Source organism: Doryrhamphus excisus, chromosome 4, assembly GCF_030265055.1.
Source record: "Doryrhamphus excisus isolate RoL2022-K1 chromosome 4, RoL_Dexc_1.0, whole genome shotgun sequence".
In the NCBI taxonomy this organism is placed as follows: Eukaryota; Metazoa; Chordata; class Actinopteri; order Syngnathiformes; family Syngnathidae; genus Doryrhamphus; species Doryrhamphus excisus.
Genome location: NC_080469.1, coordinates 15,756,821 through 15,776,541, shown reverse-complemented (window position 1 = coordinate 15,776,541; position 19,721 = coordinate 15,756,821). Strand labels below are relative to the sequence as shown.

The 19,721-nt window shown below is 41.2% G+C and overlaps 1 protein-coding gene across 4 annotated transcripts in view; it reads right to left on the bottom strand.

Annotated features, from left to right (window-relative positions):
* Nucleotides 1–19,721, bottom strand: part of msh3 (mutS homolog 3 (E. coli)) — a 37,476-nt gene that overhangs the window by 14,682 nt on the left and 3,073 nt on the right. For all 4 annotated transcript variants that reach the window (XM_058070970.1, XM_058070973.1, XM_058070972.1 and 1 more), the window contains exons 7-20: nucleotides 19,516–19,655; nucleotides 18,209–18,375; nucleotides 15,309–15,418; nucleotides 14,324–14,438; nucleotides 13,921–14,005; nucleotides 11,126–11,235; nucleotides 9,825–9,957; nucleotides 8,149–8,336; nucleotides 5,720–5,888; nucleotides 5,553–5,617; nucleotides 4,632–4,748; nucleotides 4,326–4,433; nucleotides 2,867–2,981; nucleotides 2,418–2,575 (exon numbers count right to left, since the gene is read on the bottom strand). In XM_058070970.1, coding sequence (XP_057926953.1) covers nucleotides 2,418–2,575; nucleotides 2,867–2,981; nucleotides 4,326–4,433; nucleotides 4,632–4,748; nucleotides 5,553–5,617; nucleotides 5,720–5,888; nucleotides 8,149–8,336; nucleotides 9,825–9,957; nucleotides 11,126–11,235; nucleotides 13,921–14,005; nucleotides 14,324–14,438; nucleotides 15,309–15,418; nucleotides 18,209–18,375; nucleotides 19,516–19,655 — 1,780 coding nt within the window. The remainder of the gene's footprint in view (nucleotides 1–2,417; nucleotides 2,576–2,866; nucleotides 2,982–4,325; nucleotides 4,434–4,631; nucleotides 4,749–5,552; nucleotides 5,618–5,719; nucleotides 5,889–8,148; nucleotides 8,337–9,824; nucleotides 9,958–11,125; nucleotides 11,236–13,920; nucleotides 14,006–14,323; nucleotides 14,439–15,308; nucleotides 15,419–18,208; nucleotides 18,376–19,515; nucleotides 19,656–19,721) is intronic.

The following is a 19,721-nucleotide window of genomic DNA, read 5'->3' as shown; positions in this document are numbered from 1 at the left end:
TAACTTATACCCCTAATCAAATCCCCTGGCTGAACAACATAGGAACTCCCCACACAAACAGAGGCAGCCTCTGCAATATCTCTTCCACATAAAACACATAATAATTCCTTCCTAATTCCTAAATAATCGTTTACTTTAATCCTGATGTGCAGGTTTATCATTACCACTTTTACTGTACCTGAGAAATATTACTGTTCAATTGTTTAGCTAAGAAGCGCAATACTACTGTGTTAAAGGGGACCTATTATGCTCATTTTCAGCCCTTTGTATGGAGTTGTGGACTCCTATAGAGCAGCTATACACGATAACTTGCATAGTAAGCTTTCTAGATCTTCCAGAATCTGCAACTAATCCAGCTTGATTTCTTTGGATTTTCAAAGCAGTCTGTTTTAATTTATTCCACTCATGGCCCACCTCCGGGCACACCCACTCCGCTGTGATTGGTCACACTCAGTGCTAACACTGTGAAATTTTCACTTTGTGACTACTTTGTGATTATTTCTATTTCTCTTATTTTTTCTGGGGATTACTTTTAGTGCTTATGCCAATACAAGTCAATCACCACCTTGATAACATCAAATGGAACCTCTTTTTGTTGAAAAAATCAAAAATTAAATCTTGCTAGGGTATAAATGCAAAAAACACAAAAATACTCATGAGCCTGATGTGCTGACAGGGTTTTGGCTCCCACTGAGTTAATACACAAGACCATGCTTAAACCCACAAAAAACAATTACACACATCTGCAAGACATTATGTCTAATCACAGGAATGAGTGCAGCAGAGTGCACAGGCAGCATATTGTATGTTGGACAGTCGGGATTGGAAAGTGCACGTAGTGCTGAATAGAATACAAAGATCTTCTCCAACAAAGACGTATTGTACTACGTGTACGACTCCCATACCGCTGCACACAGTCTAACTACAGTTCACCTCCTGGGTGGTAAAGGACGCGATGAGATTACTGCGGATTTGTCTAGTCCTAGTCTCGTCCTTAGTCTGGGGCGTCACTCCTAAAAATACACTTTACATGATGATAGCAGGAGACGGGTTTGCCGTTTTTCTCCATGATTTTTTAAAATGCCCTTCAGGTTGTCAGACAGACTTGTCATATGCAATTACTCTAACAGGAAATAACAGCTCTTCAGTATCGCCATGGCAACTGTCCATCAATTGGAAGAGAAATGGTATTACATTGAAGCATTTTCATATCTAAATAAAATGTGTTATTAATACAAATACTATAAGAGGGAATAATGGGAGGGTTAAGGTCCATCCATGTGTTCACGAATGCGAACAATTTTCTTGATCCTAATATCCTCTTTATATTTTTTCCCCATAAAATGTATACGTTGTCATCATATTACAACTGTGTTCTCATAAAATTAAGAATCCTTAATATTTCCACTTATATATGTCACTTAACAATATAACTTTATGCTCAGAAAATTCAGTTTTTCCACATAATATTGAGATCCATTTATTTGAGAGCACCCATCCACAGCAATGGTTCTGATGTGAACACTCACACTTACAAAAGTGGTAGCATCTAGGCATTCATTCATTTTCTACCGCTTATCCTCACGAGAGTCGCGGGGGTGCTGGAGCCTATCCCAGTTATCTTAGGGCGAGAGGCGGGGTACACCCTGGACAGTCGCCAGCCAATCACAGGGCACATATAGACAAACAACTATTCACACTCACATTCATACCTATGGACAATTTGGAGTGACCAATTAACCTAGCATGTATTTGGAATGTGGGAGGAAACTGGAGTCCCCAATGAAAACCCACACATGCACAGGGAGAACATGCAAACTTCACACAGAGATGGCCGAGGGTGGAATTGAACTCCGATCTCCCAGTTGTGAGGCCTGCGTGCTAACCACTCTCCCCCTGTGCAGCCAGCATTTTAAGCATTTATACATAGAATGTTGTATTGACTATTGGCCGAGTGGTTAGCGTGCAGACCTGACAGCTAGGAGACCCGAGACCCCAATCCCACCCTCGGCAATCTCTGTGTGGAGTTTGCATGTTCTCCCCGTGCATGCGTGGGTTTTCTCCAGGTACTCCGGTTTCCTCCCACATTCCAAAAACATGCTAGGTTAATTGGCGACTCCAAATTGTCCATAGGTATGAATGTGAGTGTGAGTGGTTGTTTGTCTATATGTGCCCTGCGATTGGCTGGCGACCAGTCCAGGGTGTATCCCGCCTCTCGCCTGAGGACAGCTGGGATAGGCTCCAGCACCCCCCAAATCCACGTGAGGATAAGTGGTAGAAAATAAATGAAAAGGAAGGACGATTGAGAGAAAGTATAATTAATGTGTTCTATTAACCTCTTGGTAAGTGCTGTTGTGGAATATTCACCAACATCCTCCTGATTGCCTTGTAAAACACAAGCTTACTTGTGCTCCTACCTGGTATAAATGCCGTCCAAAATGCCCAGACGGGCCTCAGAGCACGGCACGTAGGAGCCCATTTGGGTCATAACACAGATGAGAGCCACCTGGCGAATATAGGAACTCTTCCCTCCCATGTTAGGGCCTGTGATGATCATTGTTCTCTTCCCATCACCCTGCAGTAAGACATAAGAAAAGAGGAGAGCAGTTGTCACAGACAGAAGGCCAATGACAAATATAATAAGATATTTGGATGCAGTTCTACACATCCCAGGTGGTGGGTGGATTGGAAGCTTTGGCTTGTTGCACCCTGAACCCATTCCAGTAGTGATGATGGAGACAGTGAGCACATCTATTTGTATGTGAGAAAGCATGCATATGTGCTGCCGGAATCTTGCTTTGGTCCTACGCATGTCAACATCCGTGTTTTGAATTGACTTTATGCCAAAGCCTTTGCGTGGACATACCTGCAGTTGTGTATGGTTTGGCACAAACTGACTGTGCTCTCCCATTAATAAGTCTATAGCAGGGTGTCTGCCATCCCTGATGACAATCAGACGCTCACTGTCGCACAGCTCTGGCCTGCAGAGTCACAACAAAATGTGTCAACAGCAAACAAACGTTCAGTGAATATCACATGTAGTAACAAAAAGATTCAGTCGCATAATATTGCTTCCTCTTTACTATGCTTTTACACAATGTTTATGCCATCTAAATCTACTATGTTCTCTGTATTTATCAATTATTTTCACAATGTTTGTTAGTTTTATTCCTTAATAGTTATTCTTCATTCTGTTATGTAATTAAGGTATATTATGACATAATCTTTCATAATATTACAATGTTATTCGGAGAAAATTCATGCATTTTCCTACACAATATTCAAACGTTTCTATTTTGATAAAGTTAACGACTTTTTCCTGTCATATTCCAACCTTTTCACTTATTAATACAACTTTATTATAATGAATTCAGATTTTTTTCCACCATGAAAACATGTTAATGGTGCAGATGTTGCTTGCTTAAAGGGGACCTGTTGTGCTCATTTTTTGACCTTTTGTATTTACTACCTTTTGAGTTGTGGTGTCCTATAGAGCAGCTACACACAATAACCCGCACAGAAAACTTTCCATAATTTGCACCTATTTCCTTTGATTTGCGCTTCTTACCAAACAGGTCTGTTTTAATTTATCCCACCCACAGCCTACCTCCGGGTATGCCCACCCCACTGTAATTGGTCACACTCCCAAAGTGCTTCCTAACTACGAACCATATAAGGAAGTCCACCTCTCTGTGACATCACAAAGAGGCTTTACCACGCCTTTTCAAACAGAGCGTTTTGAGCCATCCCAAACCTCTTTCAGGGCTCACTTCCAAAAGCGCAAACCTCATTATCTGAAACTTTGGCATCGTTTAACACGAGAATACAACATTCTTCTACATTTATAGGTCAGAAAAGTGGAAAAAGCATAATAGGTCCCCTTTAAGCGCTCCTGACAAAACTCTATCTTTGTGTAGCTTTGTGTAGTATACACGATGTGTGTGTATGTGTGTATCTCTCTCTCAGTGAGTGGGAGAGATGTTGGCGTTCTGGCTGAGCACGCCGCTGAGCCCGATGTACACACCCACGCACAGCCTGCCCGAGACTATAGGACTTGACACAGTGAACACATACATATACACACACACATATATATATATATATACATATACACATTTATACACATTTATACACATATATACATATATACACATATATATAGTATATATACACATACATATATATATATACACACACACACACACACACACAGTACATTTACTGTACATATAGAAACACTGTATAGAAATACACAGTCAAGCAGTCCACACATTTACACTACAAGTAGATACCGTGCAATTACAGTCATCATGAGAGGGCATCACCTGCAGTAGTCCCCCTGTCTGGCCACCTCAGCCAATGAGAAAAGACAGTCCATGGTTGCTAGGTGACTAATAGCCCTTTTCATGGTGTGATAGTGCTCCCCAAACTGACTGGAAGAGAGCAAGGATAAGGAGGAAGAGATTTACAAGTGAAAATTGCGTAAAATGTATTCTCAGTAGATGACACTGCTGGTGCACTTGAATAAAACATGATTATGGCAGCCATCACTCTAACCTGAATGAATGCTCCTAGAGGTTTGTTTTTTGTCACTGTGTGTGTGTGTGTGTGCGTGAGTGCATGTGTCATACTCCATAAAAGTGGTCCACTCCCTCTGGCAGTCCAGCAGCAGCTGTTCTCGTAGTTGCAGCATCTTCCTATGGCGCTCCACCAAAAATGGAGAGTGATACCGGCTGACCGTTTTGGTGCTGCACAGCAACGAGGAAGCGATAAGGCAGGGATGTTACATAGAAAGGCTGCTGGCTCTTGTTTTCCCATAAAAATGAATGGAAATTGAAATCCATTCCACTGCACCTTTAGGGGCACAAAGGCTTCTCAGCTGGGTCAAAAACATTGTTCATTCATTCATTTTCTATGTTGCTTGTCCTCGTGAGAAAGAGGAATCAGACAATGATTGGAGAGAGGCATGTATTGCTGAACTCAAGAGCAAACTGCTCAGCCAGCATTTATCGCTAATGAGTTTACTGTAAACAACCATACGGCATGAATTTCACACCAACAACTGAGTGGTGCAACCGATATTTCATAATGCATGCAGAGGTAGATAAAGCTGCTGGATATGAACACCACACTTCAAATGCAGCTAACTGCCATTCATTAACAGTTATTAATGCTCATGTTTTTTGACCCAGTGCTAATTAGATGACATGCATGTTGACTATAGGGGAATTTGCATTAATTATCATGCATATTTGGACAGAACAAAATACAGTAGTCGGTAGCAGTGTACATTGTGGGGGTGTCCTGATATCAGCCAAAATAGTATTGGATTTTATCAGCCTTCATCTAAAATCTCTGATGTTGTCACTCTGATAGCAGTCCGTTCCAGACTCCGCACCAACACTTCTATTCTACTTAGCAGAACCCATGTGATCACAACAACAGCGTGTGCTAGCGTGTTTAGCAAGGAGAAGGAGTGATGCTGCATTTTTCGGAAAAGACGAATCAGATCGGAGGTGACACCCCAGTGCATTGTGTGTGTTCTATCTCACCTGCTGACTTTGACCCAGTCAGGAGGAACAATGGAAGACTTAGAGTTCTTCACCTCAATCAGAAACTGGCAACACAGGGACGGGGGGGACAAAAACAAAAAAACCAACACAGCCATCAGCCATCATTCATCTTCTCTTCAGTCAAGCTGCATCAACAAGACAGATACCTCTAGTCCCGACACTGAGGTATAGTCCATGGCGGGAGCCTTCAGTATCAGCCTGATGTCTTTGCGATGGTGCTGAATCTCCTCTAGAACTCTCTGAATCTGATCTCTTCTTTCCTGCAGCACTGGGAAGCCAGACAGATCTGAGAACAGCTCGGTTTTATCCCCACACCTGCAGCATGAGATGAGACATACTCTCAGGGCATTGAATCAATCGCAAGTAGACTGTTCAGGTTGTCTAAGATAATGTTTGGCCACTCTTCTGAGCAGGCCTCATCAGTAAAAAAGTAGGCATTGTCATAGTCAGTTCACCCAAGCATAGACAATAAGTTGTCTTTGTTTTTCCTGAGAATACAATGATCTAGATCAAGGGTGGGCAAACTACAGCCCGGGGACCACATGCGGCCCACCAAGCGTCTGAATCTGGCCCGCCAGTTGCTTTCTAAGTATTTCAACTTTTAACATACAAACTGGCAACATGACTGTCTTATTTAGTAAAAAAAACAACACAAAACTGTAAAATTAAATGACATACAGTGCATCCGGAAAGTATTCACAGCGCTTCACTTTTTCCACATTTTGTCATGTTACAGCCTCATTCCAAATTGTATTAATTTAATCTCTTACCTCAAAATTCTACACAAAATACTCTATTATGACAATGTGAAAAAGTTTTTTTTTTTTACTTTTTTTGAATTTATTAAAAATAGAAAACTAAGAAATCACATTTACATAAGCATTCACAGCCTTTGCCATGAAGCTCAAATTTGAGCTCAGGTGCATCTTTTTTCCACTGATCATCCTTGAGATCTTTCTACAGCGTAATTGGAGTCCACCTGCAGTAAATTCAGTTGATTGGACATGATTTGGAAAGGCACACACCTGTCTATATAAGGTCCCACAGTTGACTGTGCATGTCAGAGCACAAACACCAAGCATGAAGTCAAAAGAACTGTCTGTAGACCTGCGAGACAGGATTGTCTTGAGGCACAAATCTGGGGAAGGATACAGAAAAATTTCTGCTGCTTTGAAGGTCCCAATGAGCACAGTGGCCTCCATTATTCGTAAATGGAGGACGTTTGGAACCACCAGGACTCTTCCTAGAGCTGGCCGGCCTTCTAAACTGAGCGATCGGGGAAGAAGGGCCTTAGTCAGGGAGGTGACCAAGGCCCCGATGGTCACTCTGTCAGAGCTCCAGCGTTCCTCTGTGGAGAGAGGAGAGCCTTCCAGAAGGACAACCATCTCTGCAGCAATCCATCAATCAGGCCTGTATGGTAGAGTGGCCAGACGAAAGCCACTCCTTAGTAAAAGGAACATGGCAGCCCGTCTGGAATTTGCCAAAAAGCACCTGAATGACTCTCAGACCATGAGAAACAAAATTCTCTGGTCTGATGAGACAAAGATTGAACTCTTTGGTGGGAATGCCAGGCGCCATGTTTGGAGGAAACCAGGCACTGCTCATCACCAGGCCAATACCATCCCTACAGTGAAGCATGGTGGTGGCAGCATCATGCTGTGGGGATGTTTTTCAGCAGCAGGAACTGGCAGACTAGTCAGGATAGAAGGAAAAATGAATGCAGCAATATATAGAGATATCCTGGATGAAAACCTGCTCCAGAGCGCTCTTGACCTCAGGCTGGGGCGAAGGTTCATTTTTCAGCAGGACAACGACCCGAAGCACACAGCCAAGATCTCAAAAGATTGGCTTCAGAACCACTCAGTGAATGTCCTGGAGTGGCCCAGCCAGAGTCGAACATTTCTGGAGAGATCTGAAAATGGCTGTGCACAGACGTCTCCCATCCAACCTGATGGAGCTTGAGACTTATTGCAAAGAAGAATGGGCAAAACTGCCTAAAGATAGGTGTGCTAAACTTGTGGGATCATATTCAAAAAGACTTGAGGCTGTAATTGCTGCCAAAGGTGGATCAACAAAGTATTAAGCAAAGGCTGTGAATACTTATGTAAATGTGATTTTTTTGTTTTCTATTTTTAATAAATTCAAAACATGTCAAAAAAAACTTTTTTCACATTGTCATAATGGAGTATTTTGTGTAGAATTTTGAGGTAAGAGATTAATTTAATACAGTTTGGAATGAGGCTGTAACATGACAAAATGTAGAAAAAGTGAAGCGCTGTGAATACTTTCCGGATGCACTGTAGTTAGATGTGGTCTGACGTTTAAAGTGCTCCTGACAAAAGGGACATGAGAACATACAGCTGATAGTATAACACTTTTACAGATACAATTAGACAAATAATTCAAGGGAAATTATAAGCATAAAATAGTGTGTGTTAAATATATGTTCTGGCCCCCCGGACAATTTTGTTCAAATAAAAATATTACATTAAAATATTATAATAAAAATCTACAAATATTTGCCCGCCCCTGATCTGGATCAATGACAATATCACAGGCATAAAATGAAACATACTTGGCTGCTTTTTCATTAAGCACTCTCAAAAAGCCATGTGCTGGCTCCAGCAGGTCCGGGACATCCAGCAGGAGTCCTTGAATCAGCCCAGAGCAGATCTGCCCTCTGATAGCTGGCAGCAGGGCCTGCAGCTCCAGGGCCAGGCGACAAAGGCTGCTAATGATGAGGTAAAACTCCTGCGTGGAGGACTAGAGCACATAAACAACGATTTAAAGCATAGAGAGGCAAAATAAAATGATTCCATCTTCCCTTACAAATTTTTAATCCATCGCCTTTTCTTTGCATAGATGTTATGCTGTAATTCAAGAAGATTAGCACACTAAATCTGGTCTCCTCTTGATATTGTCAGCATTTTGCATGCCAAATCCAATCTACACTTGTTGTAGCCAAAGCATGTGCTGCACTTTAAACCCAGCAGCATTACCACAAGGGAACAGTGAAGGACATGTCCATCACTGTGGCTGAGTATCTGAGTTACCTTAGTTGCAAAGCTCTGGGAGTGGATGAGTTTGGCCCTGAATTCCTCAAGGTTCTGGATGTTGAGGGACTGCCTTGATTGACATGTCTCTTCAACATTGAGTGGAAGTCGGGGACAGTATCTCTGGTTTGGCAGACCATGGTGGTGGTCCCCCTTTTCAAGAAGGGTGACCGGATGGTGTGTTCAAACTACAGGGGCTCATTTTCACCCATATTCATCCTGGTCATGAAACGCTGGCCCAGCTCTATAACCTTGCAAGGGTACTGGAGGGTGCATGATTCTCAATCGGAAAAGATTGGATTGCACCCTTCAGTTTGAGGCCCCGGGGTAGACCTAAGACACGCTGAGGGATCATGTCTCACAGCTGGCCTGGTGGAATTGGAAGAGCTGGCTGCGGGCCGAGAAGTCTGGACTTCCCTACTTAGACTGCTTCTATTGAGCGAATGCAATTTTAATGCAACAACAACATATGTAATGCTTAAACCATGACAGGTCCCGCAGCACTCAACACCACCTGTGTTCAGTTCAGATCAAAAGTATTGATTTACCAAATGGAAAGCATGGAAATGGAAATGCCTCTTGGGAAGAAAGGCTACTGCATTTTATGATTCCCATTAGCAACATTGCAGTGGAGTTGAGAGTCATGGAGGGTTAATTAGAGTCAAGCTGATAATGGTTTCAGGTATGCTGCTTTAAAGGTTCCCTCAAGTAAGCGGCCCCTGGCACACACACTTGGAGCATTCCAACAGCATGACCCCCCTTTCCTCATTATGTGAGTGGAGCCAGAGAGATACAGACCATTGCACACAGATCAATTTATCTACACATGGCCAACATGACAATTAAGGCCTCTATCTGGGTAGACTGGAAGTGTGTGTGTATTCAATGACATTTTATTATTGGTAGTCTACGAGGGATTTCAAATGTTGAACATGAATCACACACACAACACACACACAGGTGGCATGACACCCTGTGATATTTTAAAGATGAGTCAGATGGGAAATTAGATTGTGTCAGACGTTCAGGTATATGCCACTGGGCGAAATCAATCTTTTTATGACTCACTTCTTAATTAACAACAACCAAGTGGGACAAAATTGTCTTGGATGGATGGCAGTTTATACTGTTGCATGTTTATACTAAATGAATTTTCCTAACGTGTTTTCAAATTGAATTCTACTCTATTTTTTGTTACCTTTTTGTTGTATATGCTGCAAAGTCCTCTCTCCAGATCGGGCAAATGCGCCAACAGGGATTTCATAGAATTTAAGGTTACAGAATCAGATTCGAGGATCTCCTGCACTGCATCCTGCCTCTCCAAGATTGACCTGAGTGTCCACAATTGGGAAATAGAATAAAGGAGCAAAATCATGTTTGTGCCATGTCATAAGAATAGAGGGCAAAATCTGGCAAAGAAAAGCTTTCTAAATGAAAAATGTGAAAGAATCCTAAGAATATGTGTTTCATGAATTGTCATGGAATTAAAGGGGGTAATCTGGGATTTATTGACATTGAAATTATGTCCAGGAGTTGTCAGGATAATCTGAGAGCAGTGCACAATCACATCTTTAATCCCTCCACAGTGAGCATGACATGCACATAGAAAAGGACAGATCAATAATAATAATAAGAGAATGAAATGGAATGGCCTTGCCGAATTAAACCAAGAGGTTGTTGGCAGTAACGTGTCACAGCAAATGTTTAACTATACATTCATTAATTCATTCATTCTCTACCGCTTATCCTCACGAGGGCCGCGGGGGTGCTGGAGCCTATCCCAGTTTTCTTCGGGCGAGAGGCGGGGTACACCCTGGACTGGTTAGCAGCCAATCACAGGGCACATATAGACAAACAACCATTCACACTCACATTCATACCTATGGACAATTTGGAGTCACCAATTAACCTAGCATGTTTTTGGAATGTGGGAGGAAACCGGAGTATGGCTATTTTGTTGGGAGTACTCACTTTTTGCACATGTTTTATGGACATCATTGTCATCATAGACCATGATGTCATTAGGCCCTGCCCTTCCATCACAAAGTTCGGTAGAAAACAGCATAACTGATAATGTGAAATTTGTCAACAAAATGAAGTCCTAAAATTAAAAAATGCTTGCTCATATTGTTCAGTGCTTCTCGATTAATTTCTGTCTAAGGGACAGAAATTTCTTCGCCCACACCCCGCCCACCCCGATTTGAAATAGAGACCTTGTGGCCATTTTTATGACTTAAACTGCCGAAAAGTTTACATCTATTAGAGTGCAGTTGCATCATCACCTTTTTTTTGCCTCTTACAAAAAAAAATGTAAAAAAGACATTTAAATTTGTCTTTGGGATGAGGCATTCAGGTTTATAAAAACATATAAATACATCTTTGGTACTGAATAAGTTGATATATTTTTGTGAAGCCGCGAAATTGAGAGCACAATGTAGTGACGGATGACAGTATTTTTTTTTTTTTTTTTTTAAAAGGTGTGAAAACTCTTCTACTCACCGTGCATTCATAAGTGGTCGGGTCACCCACTTCCTCATCAGCCTCCTGCCAAACGGAGAACGAGTATGGTCCAACACCCACAGTAGACTGCCCCTCACACTTCCATCTGTCTGTTATTGAACACACAACATGATGCAAGACATTAAATAATAGCGTAATAGGATAGTTTCAGGTTTGTTGTGGAGGTTTTAGAGAGGGCATGAATGATGTGCGTGTAGCACAGGATATCTTCCTGCCTGACATCCCTGCGCCCCACAAGAATTGTGTTGAACCTTCGAGCCGTCGCCCACGCAAGCCAACTTGTCACTGAGCAATTTCATGGGAAAGGTTTAAGTCGAGCGTTAAATCTTTACAGGCCTGCTGTGCAATGCCGGCTTTACGAAACAAGTTGTATTTGATGTTCATGTGCACAACCCTACTGTCTACCTCTGGATGCAAGGAAATATAAAAACCATATCATTCAGACTTATCAGATTAGATATGACAATTAGAGTGCAAGAACATGTTGAATTTAAATGGATGCCGACAGCAAAATCTGTATTCTACTTGGCAGCTTCTGACCCTGCATATACACAGCAAATTTGCTTATGTTTTATAAATTCCACTTTACCACTGTCACAGTTGTCCAATTTCTTGGTATACAAGGAAAAAGGAGTCTTAATTACATTTGCAAAATTGGGTTGCAATTAGTGGTTGTTAACATATCCTAATATGTTTATATACAATATTATCTGTTATTGTTGAGGCCATTTCAATGGAGCACACTTTTGAAAGGTTTTGGCAAACAGTCCATCTGGTCAACCAAAAGACTTATGGACTCACATTAATTAAAATTAAATTACTCTGGAGTTTGTAGCACGTTACTACGTGCCCTTTGGTCGATCTACAACTGGAGCCGGAGCAGGAGAATCGTTCGCGGGAAAATGGTGGCTCATATCCTCGGGTTGGACCTGAGGTCTTACTCCAGGTGGAGCTCAAGTATCTCCCAGTCTTGTTCACTAATGAGATCGGATGGCAAATCGGCGCAGCATCTGCAGTATTGAAATCGCTGTAGCAGACCATCATGGTGAGGCGAGAGATGAGCGGCAAGAAAAAGCTCTTGCTTTACTGGTCAATCTACGTTCCTACCCCCCTCACCTGTGGTCATGATCTCTGGGTAGAGACCAAAAGATCAAGGTCACGAAAAATGAGTTTCCTCCACAAGGTGGCCAGACTCATCCTTAGAGATAGGGGAAAGTGTTCAAAAGCAGGTGCGCTACATGCCCAGTGCAAGGGACCCGGCGGGCACAACTTTGGAGAGTCCCTAGAACAGGGGTCTCAAACTCAATTTACCTGGGGGCCACCGGAGCTAGGTTCTGGGTGAAGCCGGGCCGCATCAGGTGTTCCAAAAAACCCCAAAACGCATTTATTAAAAACTGGGGAAAAAAAATCAATAAAAAAAACTATCTTCAATGCTTTTGCTTCTGCTATACCCTACACTTTTTCAGTACTTTGGTTCCGGTTTTCCACACCAAAATATCTGATAAAACATTCCACGGTTCTCAAATATCTTAATTTTTATTTTTCTATACACAAAATAAGATAAAAATAAATAAATAAACAAATTAATAATAAAGACAATAAATCATTCAGTAATAAATAAGTAAAATAATAAAACAGCAAATAAAAAAAACGTAAGAAACCACATACAGTTGGTAGAGAAATTATTTTTTTCAGATTCAAATGTACAGTATTAACAGTTATTTAACCTTTAACATGAACATTAATGAAACCCAATTAGCAAGTTAGCATCGTACTCAGTTCCATCTGGGAGCAGCGTCAATGAGATGCTTTATGTTGACGTGTATTTTCCGTTTTATTCCAAATCATTTCCTGCATTTATTTGTACCCTTTATTTATTATTTATTTGTAGCCTTTAGCTTCATTGCTAATCCAAAGCAAAACAGGGCGGGGTAACAGGGTAGGTTGACAGTATGGGCGGGGAAAAATCATGTTAATTGTGTCCGGTGTGCACACAGCTTTAAGCTGTCATTTCAACATTAAACTTTGGTATCAAGGTGGGGGCCTCAAACAAGCGTCTTGCCACGAGTTTGAGACCCCTGCCCTAGAAGGACCCGACACACATCCTGAGCCGCATCCGCTCATCACGAAAACAGATGTGTGGGGCACAGATGAGCAGATAAAATCAGAGTCATTCTCTAGCCTTTAACCTGGTATCAGGCTAGCACAACAACCATGCTTCCATCTGTTGTGGTGCCACCTCTATCCCCCTCTTGTTGTTGGATGAGGTGCTTCTCCAAGCTGTGACTACATAACCACATTCCTTGCCTGCTGTAATTCCTGTAAGAATTTACTAAGAATATACTAACTTGCGTTCATATCGGTACAAGTTTTGAGGCCTGATTGATTCTGATTCTAAGGTACGAATCAAACTGCAGAGAGCTGGAGCATTTTGCTCATGAAGAGTGGGCCAAAATACCTGTCGACAAGCACAGGAGCCTCGTTGGGAGTTAGAGGAAGTGCTTGATGGTGGTAATTCATTTTTTTTTCCAAGTGCTCTTAAAACACAATTCAAAAGCATCGTCTGAAATATTTTGCAAATATTTCTCAATATTATCACTTTTTACAGTTTCCAGTCATTTCAGTGATTCTATGGAAGAAGGGTACCAACAATTTCGACCGCATTTGTACTACATATACTGTATACTTGAAGGTATTTGAGAATACAATTTTACGACACATGCACACTATTACCAAACATTAAGTGGCAACATGGCCAAAGTTAAAATAAATACCTGATTGTTGAGAATTTCCAAGTTCTTGAGTGTGGCCGCGCTGAGGATCATGCCCTCCGACTCACAAGTCAAACGCTGGAAGGAGCTGCATGGAACACAAAGTCATTGTATAATACAGCAACACCAACACAACATCTCTGACTAGTCGCCAAGGGTGTGCTGGATCCTCAGTTTGGTTTATTAACAACCATTCACACTCGCCAGTTAACCTAACATGCATGTTTTTGGAATGTGGGGGGAAACCGGAGTACCCAGAGAAAACCCTTGCCCGCATGGGGAGAACATGCAAACTCCTGACTGTGCGGCCAACATGCTAACCACTCGTCCACAGTGTGGTGCCATTATACAGTATCTGTATTTCATGTGGGAATTTCAGAAGGACTTGAGATGGTTTGAACTGTACCTTTCACTCCTAAGCACTCTTTCCAAATTGAACTCCTGGAGGTACTGTATAAGCGGTCCCAAACAGCATATAACTGGGCTCTCCAAAGATGCCACACTGGATAAAGAGTGACAGTCTGGAAGACACAAATTAGCGTGTGAAACTTCATTACATGATGCAGGATTTCGGCTCTGTGAGCATTGAAAAGATTTTTTTTTAAAAAGCGTTTTTTGTGATGATAAACATGAGAAGTGTGATACAGACCACAGAACATGAAATGAAACAAAAAGCAGTAAACGTGGCTTTGTCCTGGCTCCTCAGTACAACATGCCCAAGGTGACAAGAAGTTGAAATTAAAAACAAAAGAAAAACATAAAGAACACCACAAAGTCAGTTATGGGTCTGGTTTTAATGTGAAGAGGCTCACTTCTCAGGCTACTCAATGGTGGCTTCAAATTTCACCACTTGTCCACACTGGGGTCTATCCCAGCTGATTTTGGGCGAGAGGGGAGCTACACCCTGGACTGGTCATTATTTTACTTAAAAAATAATTGACCAGTGGATAACTTATTTTTATACTTGCATGAATGTTACCTAAAACATCGCTTGTTCAGGTTTTATGATGGCAATAGTTGGGCCAGTTGGACCGTTGCCATCATAAAACCTGTGGTTAACCAAGTGGTTAGCACGCAGGACACACAGCTAGGAGACCCGAGTTCGAGTCCACCCTCGGCCATCTCTGTGTGGAGTTTGCATGTTCTCCCAGTGCATGTGTGGGTTTTCTCCGGGTACTCCGGTTGGGATAGGCTCCAGCATCCCCGCGACACTTGTGAGGATAAGCGGTAGAAAATGAATGAATGAATGAATGAATGAGTTTGACCCCGGAGCAGAGCATTTTTGTCCAAACTGAAGGTCAAACAGCTTTTGTGGTCAACTCTACCATTCCACTATAAAAATGTTTTGTTTTTTTTATTGATGCCAAAGTGGAATACACAGCCACACACACCTTCAACCTTGCTGTGGCAATAGAACTCAGTGACTGTGTTCATTGCAGAGGCAAACTCAAAGCAGGCGCTGTCCCTCTTCTCAATTCGCACTTTGTCGTCAGCCTGAGCACTGCAGCGAAAAGACAGAAAAATAACAGTTTTCAACCAGAGAACATGGAAAAGACGCAACTATCTATCCATCCTTTCTTTCTGCACACATACACACACTGCATCCCATCTCCCCCTTGCTCCATTCACCTGTGCGGCAATGCTGCTTTCAAGGACTCCCTAGCTTTGTCCAATCTGTTGTTGCCAGGGCAACCGAGGCAAACACGTGTCTGTCATTTTCTTTCATCCGTTTTCTAATACACACACAGGAGCCAACTGTGGTTCATCATGTCTGCCGCTGGTCAGACTGGGAGCAACGATGTTACTCTTCCAGTATCATCCATAAATCATTTAACCAGTCACTTTGAGCCAATAATGACTTTGCATTGATCCAGAGGCAGTGGTGCTCTGTGAAGCATTTCTAGCAAACATAAAACTAGTTGGAAATACTTTACATCTTTTGATATGCTTACCAAATAAACTTTAAGCCTGAGCAGATATTTCCTATCAGTATTTCACCTGATGGATTACTACAATTCATGCAGGTTTTAAGCCTTGGATGAAAACTGATAATGTCAAAAGGATTACCGACGTGATTACGCTAAATCCCTGATGTGAATACGGATGGTGAATGTCCTGTCAATCTACCCACCTTTCAAACACCATATTCTAACAAACATACAGTGTTCCCTTTGGTAAATCACGGTTCATCTTTCATAGATTCACGGCTTCCTTTTTAAAGTGCAATTTTTCCTTATTTTTTCATGTGAGTTGAACACGTGAACCCTTGCCGCTCGGGTAAATATGCTGTCGCCCACCCACATCAGTCGGCTAAATGTAGAGCGACGAGATTCCGCATTGGCTAAGAGAGAACCCCCACCCCCATTGTGTTCTGCATTCTGATTGGCTGAAGACCATTGTCAATCGTGTTTCCAGTTTGCTAGCAATCGTAGCTGTATGATCACTAGGGCGTCATTAAGGAATACTGTAAACAAACTTCTGATTCATGGAGGACTAATAGGAGGAGAAAAACACTATAACAGGAGCAAGATATTTTAACAAGGATATAAAAACACTACAGCTAAATATGGTGAGTGAAGTAAACCATCAGGTTTGACTACTAAACATGTATAATTAAAAAAAAAAGGAAAGACTCCAGCACAACAAGTCAGAGCTTTTCTTCCTGTCACTCACGCACACACCATTGACTTGGAGAGACACATATCTCTGTGCATTGAAAATGCCACAAATAAAACACCTGTGATGCAGATAAAGTGGCCAATGGTTACGGTGGGGTAATGGTATTTTTGCATTTTATTAATGGCTTTTTCAGTGAACAGAGATAAATAGCATACATAGAGCATGATTGGGACGCTCTGGCTTGGTATAAACAGAAATTGAGGCAAATGGTGGTCACACAAAATTGTGTGCCCAATCCAGCACTATACACTGCGTCAGGAAGGAGAAGTTGAGATGTGCCGCAGAAAGACATGTAGCTATGATTTTATTGATCTATCAAAAGTGAGCTAGGATATTAAAGTGTTTACCAGATTAGGCCATTTAATGAAAGTTAAATTCATTTAGTTTGCTGCTATCGGCTGCTGGAGACCATCACTACCACCTCATCCTCACAGGAGTTACTTATCAACTTAAAAAAATAAACCTTTGAAACAGCAAAAGGTGTCTGTGTTGACAGCCTCATCCAGTAAGCTTTTTAACTCGCTCAAATTGTCCTCAACTTGTGACTGCAGGCTGAAGCTACTAATATTGCACCGTGCTACCAACCAACCCAAAGGGACTCATTACATGTCTCTCTGTGGACACACAAGCCCGTTGCCAGGGCTCGCTGTCACCAATCGGCCCTGGAAAGCCCGAGGTTGATGAACCAGCATTTAAGCCATGAACAAATGCTGATTTATTTCATTTATTTATTTATTTATTTAAATACAGGGCTGCTAATTACATCAGCAAAGAGTGACTTCACTCTGAAGCAGGCATGGCTAAATTAATAAAATACATTAAAAATACAATTTCAAAACTCTAAATAATATTGCTGTTAAAATTATTATTTTTTTAAAAACATCTTTAATTTTAGACATAATCAAAAAAATAATATGTTTATTGCCTCTGACTGTTGTGACCTACAGGGTTGTATGGAGCACAGTACTACATCCTGCATGTAGCTCAACTTGGCATAGTTCCCATCATGATGTCATCCTTTAGACAGCAAACCAGTTGAGACTAAAAGTGCACTCCAATGTACCACCCGAACCAATAAGACATGAAGAAAAGACAAATGAGGGCAAAGAATGACAACTGTGCAGCATAAAGGAGACAGCAGAGGCGACAGAAAGCCACAGGCATCCTTCCAATTATCCGATCAACCTTATCTAATCTATTCCACTTCACTCCCTCCCACTCTGTCGTTTTGATTTTCATTTCTACATAATGCAGTGAGAGGCAAACCCCCAGAGGGAGTCGGTCAGCTCAACTGGTGGGAAGCTGCTCTCTGCAGACTGTCAGCGCAACAAGTTTGTGTTTTTAATATGGTGTTTATTATGGTAACATTCGGAGAGACGTGTGTGTTTCTGTGTGCATGTGTATGTTGAAATAAACATTAAACATTTTTAATTCACCTTAGCTTCTAAATCTGTAAAAACATAACTATTAATATTCTATCACCAATATTGCGACTTTTATCATTTTCGATACTACAACATGCATAACTGCTTCATATAACAGGTAAAAACACATCAGTAAGAACAAGCTGTGTGGAGCGGTAAATAGATCCACACCGCCTCCTAGTGACTACCTGGCATTAGTGATGCTCTGTAAGAGTCTGTGGGTCGGCTCTGAGAGATCAGAGGACACCAGGATCTCCACGGGGTTGATCTTCAAGACACGACTTTCCAGTTCTGAGCGAGACTGACCATCAGTGAACGAGTCCAGCAGGACATCCCCCGTGCTGGGCTGAACTGCCTGCAGTCATAACATGTTGAATATATTATTGCACGTATAAGAAAGGTGGTTCCACACATCCTAATGGAGTCTAATTTAATAGTTGTATTAAAAAGAAACTCAGGAGTGGGAAGTTGGAAACTTTGTAGCAATTAGCAGAGACATTCAAGGGAATTAAGAATATATAAATTGGAAAACTTGCATGTCATTCTACACCAGGGAACTTTTAGTTTTATTTAATCGTGGTTAATATGTTTTTCTTTTTTGTCTTTCAATTTTTTTCAAGGAAAAAAAAAGTCTTTTTGGAAGAGAATAATACATTTAATGAAAAGTCCTATTTTTCTAGGCTAGAATAAAAAAATCTGACTAACATTACATGTGTACAAATAAAATATAAATTGGAACACTTGCATGTCATTCTACACCAGGGAACTTTTAGTTTTGTTTAATCATAGGGAATATGTTTTTCTTTTTTGTCTTTCAAGTTTTTTCAATAAAAAAAGTATTTTTGGGAGGGAATAGTACATTTAATGAAGAGTCCTATTTTTTTCTAAAGCTAGAATAAAAAAAAATCAGACAAACATTACACGTGTACAAGAATAAAGATGCATTGTGTTCAAGAAAAGTTGTTAAATTAGTCATATTGTTTTAAGAAAAAAACATTTCGGAATATTATGACAATGAACTTGTATATTTGCAAGGGGCAACTGTCGTTTTTGGAGAGAGTCAATATTTTTCACAAAAGAAAAGCAAGAATAAAAATCTAAGCTTTCAGTTTTTTAAGTTCAGAAGATAAATTCCTATATTTTCAATAAAAAAAGTATTATTTTTCAAGAAAAAATTAAGTACAATTTTTTCAAGAAAAAAACAATCATTGGGGTAGTGGGGTACGCGTACCCCCAGGGGTACGTCATTTACGTGAATAAAAATGAAAAACAATTACCACCTAACATTCAAAATACGAGTGCACCTGAACGCCTCACAGTGCGCAGCTGGAAGGAGATCGTTGTTCCTTGCTCTGTTTGCATCATATCAACACATATGTAGATTTGAATGATTACTTTGTACAAAGTGTTTCATCTTCAAGATTTCATTTCTATTGGCTATTAATTAATTATCATTTAATGCCCGCACGGTGAAAACCTGGCACATGAAACTCACCACCACTCCCACAGTGAGCTGCTTCTTCAATTTGTCCCAGTTCTCACTGACACACAACAGGAAGCTGTCATGAGTTTCTGACACCACATCATGACAGCCACCCTCCTCCTGATTATCCAGTCTGCTGACTGGGTTTACGTCTTAAAAGGCTGTTGAGGACAATGCTGGAGAAATGCAATGCTACAAACACACACACACACACACAC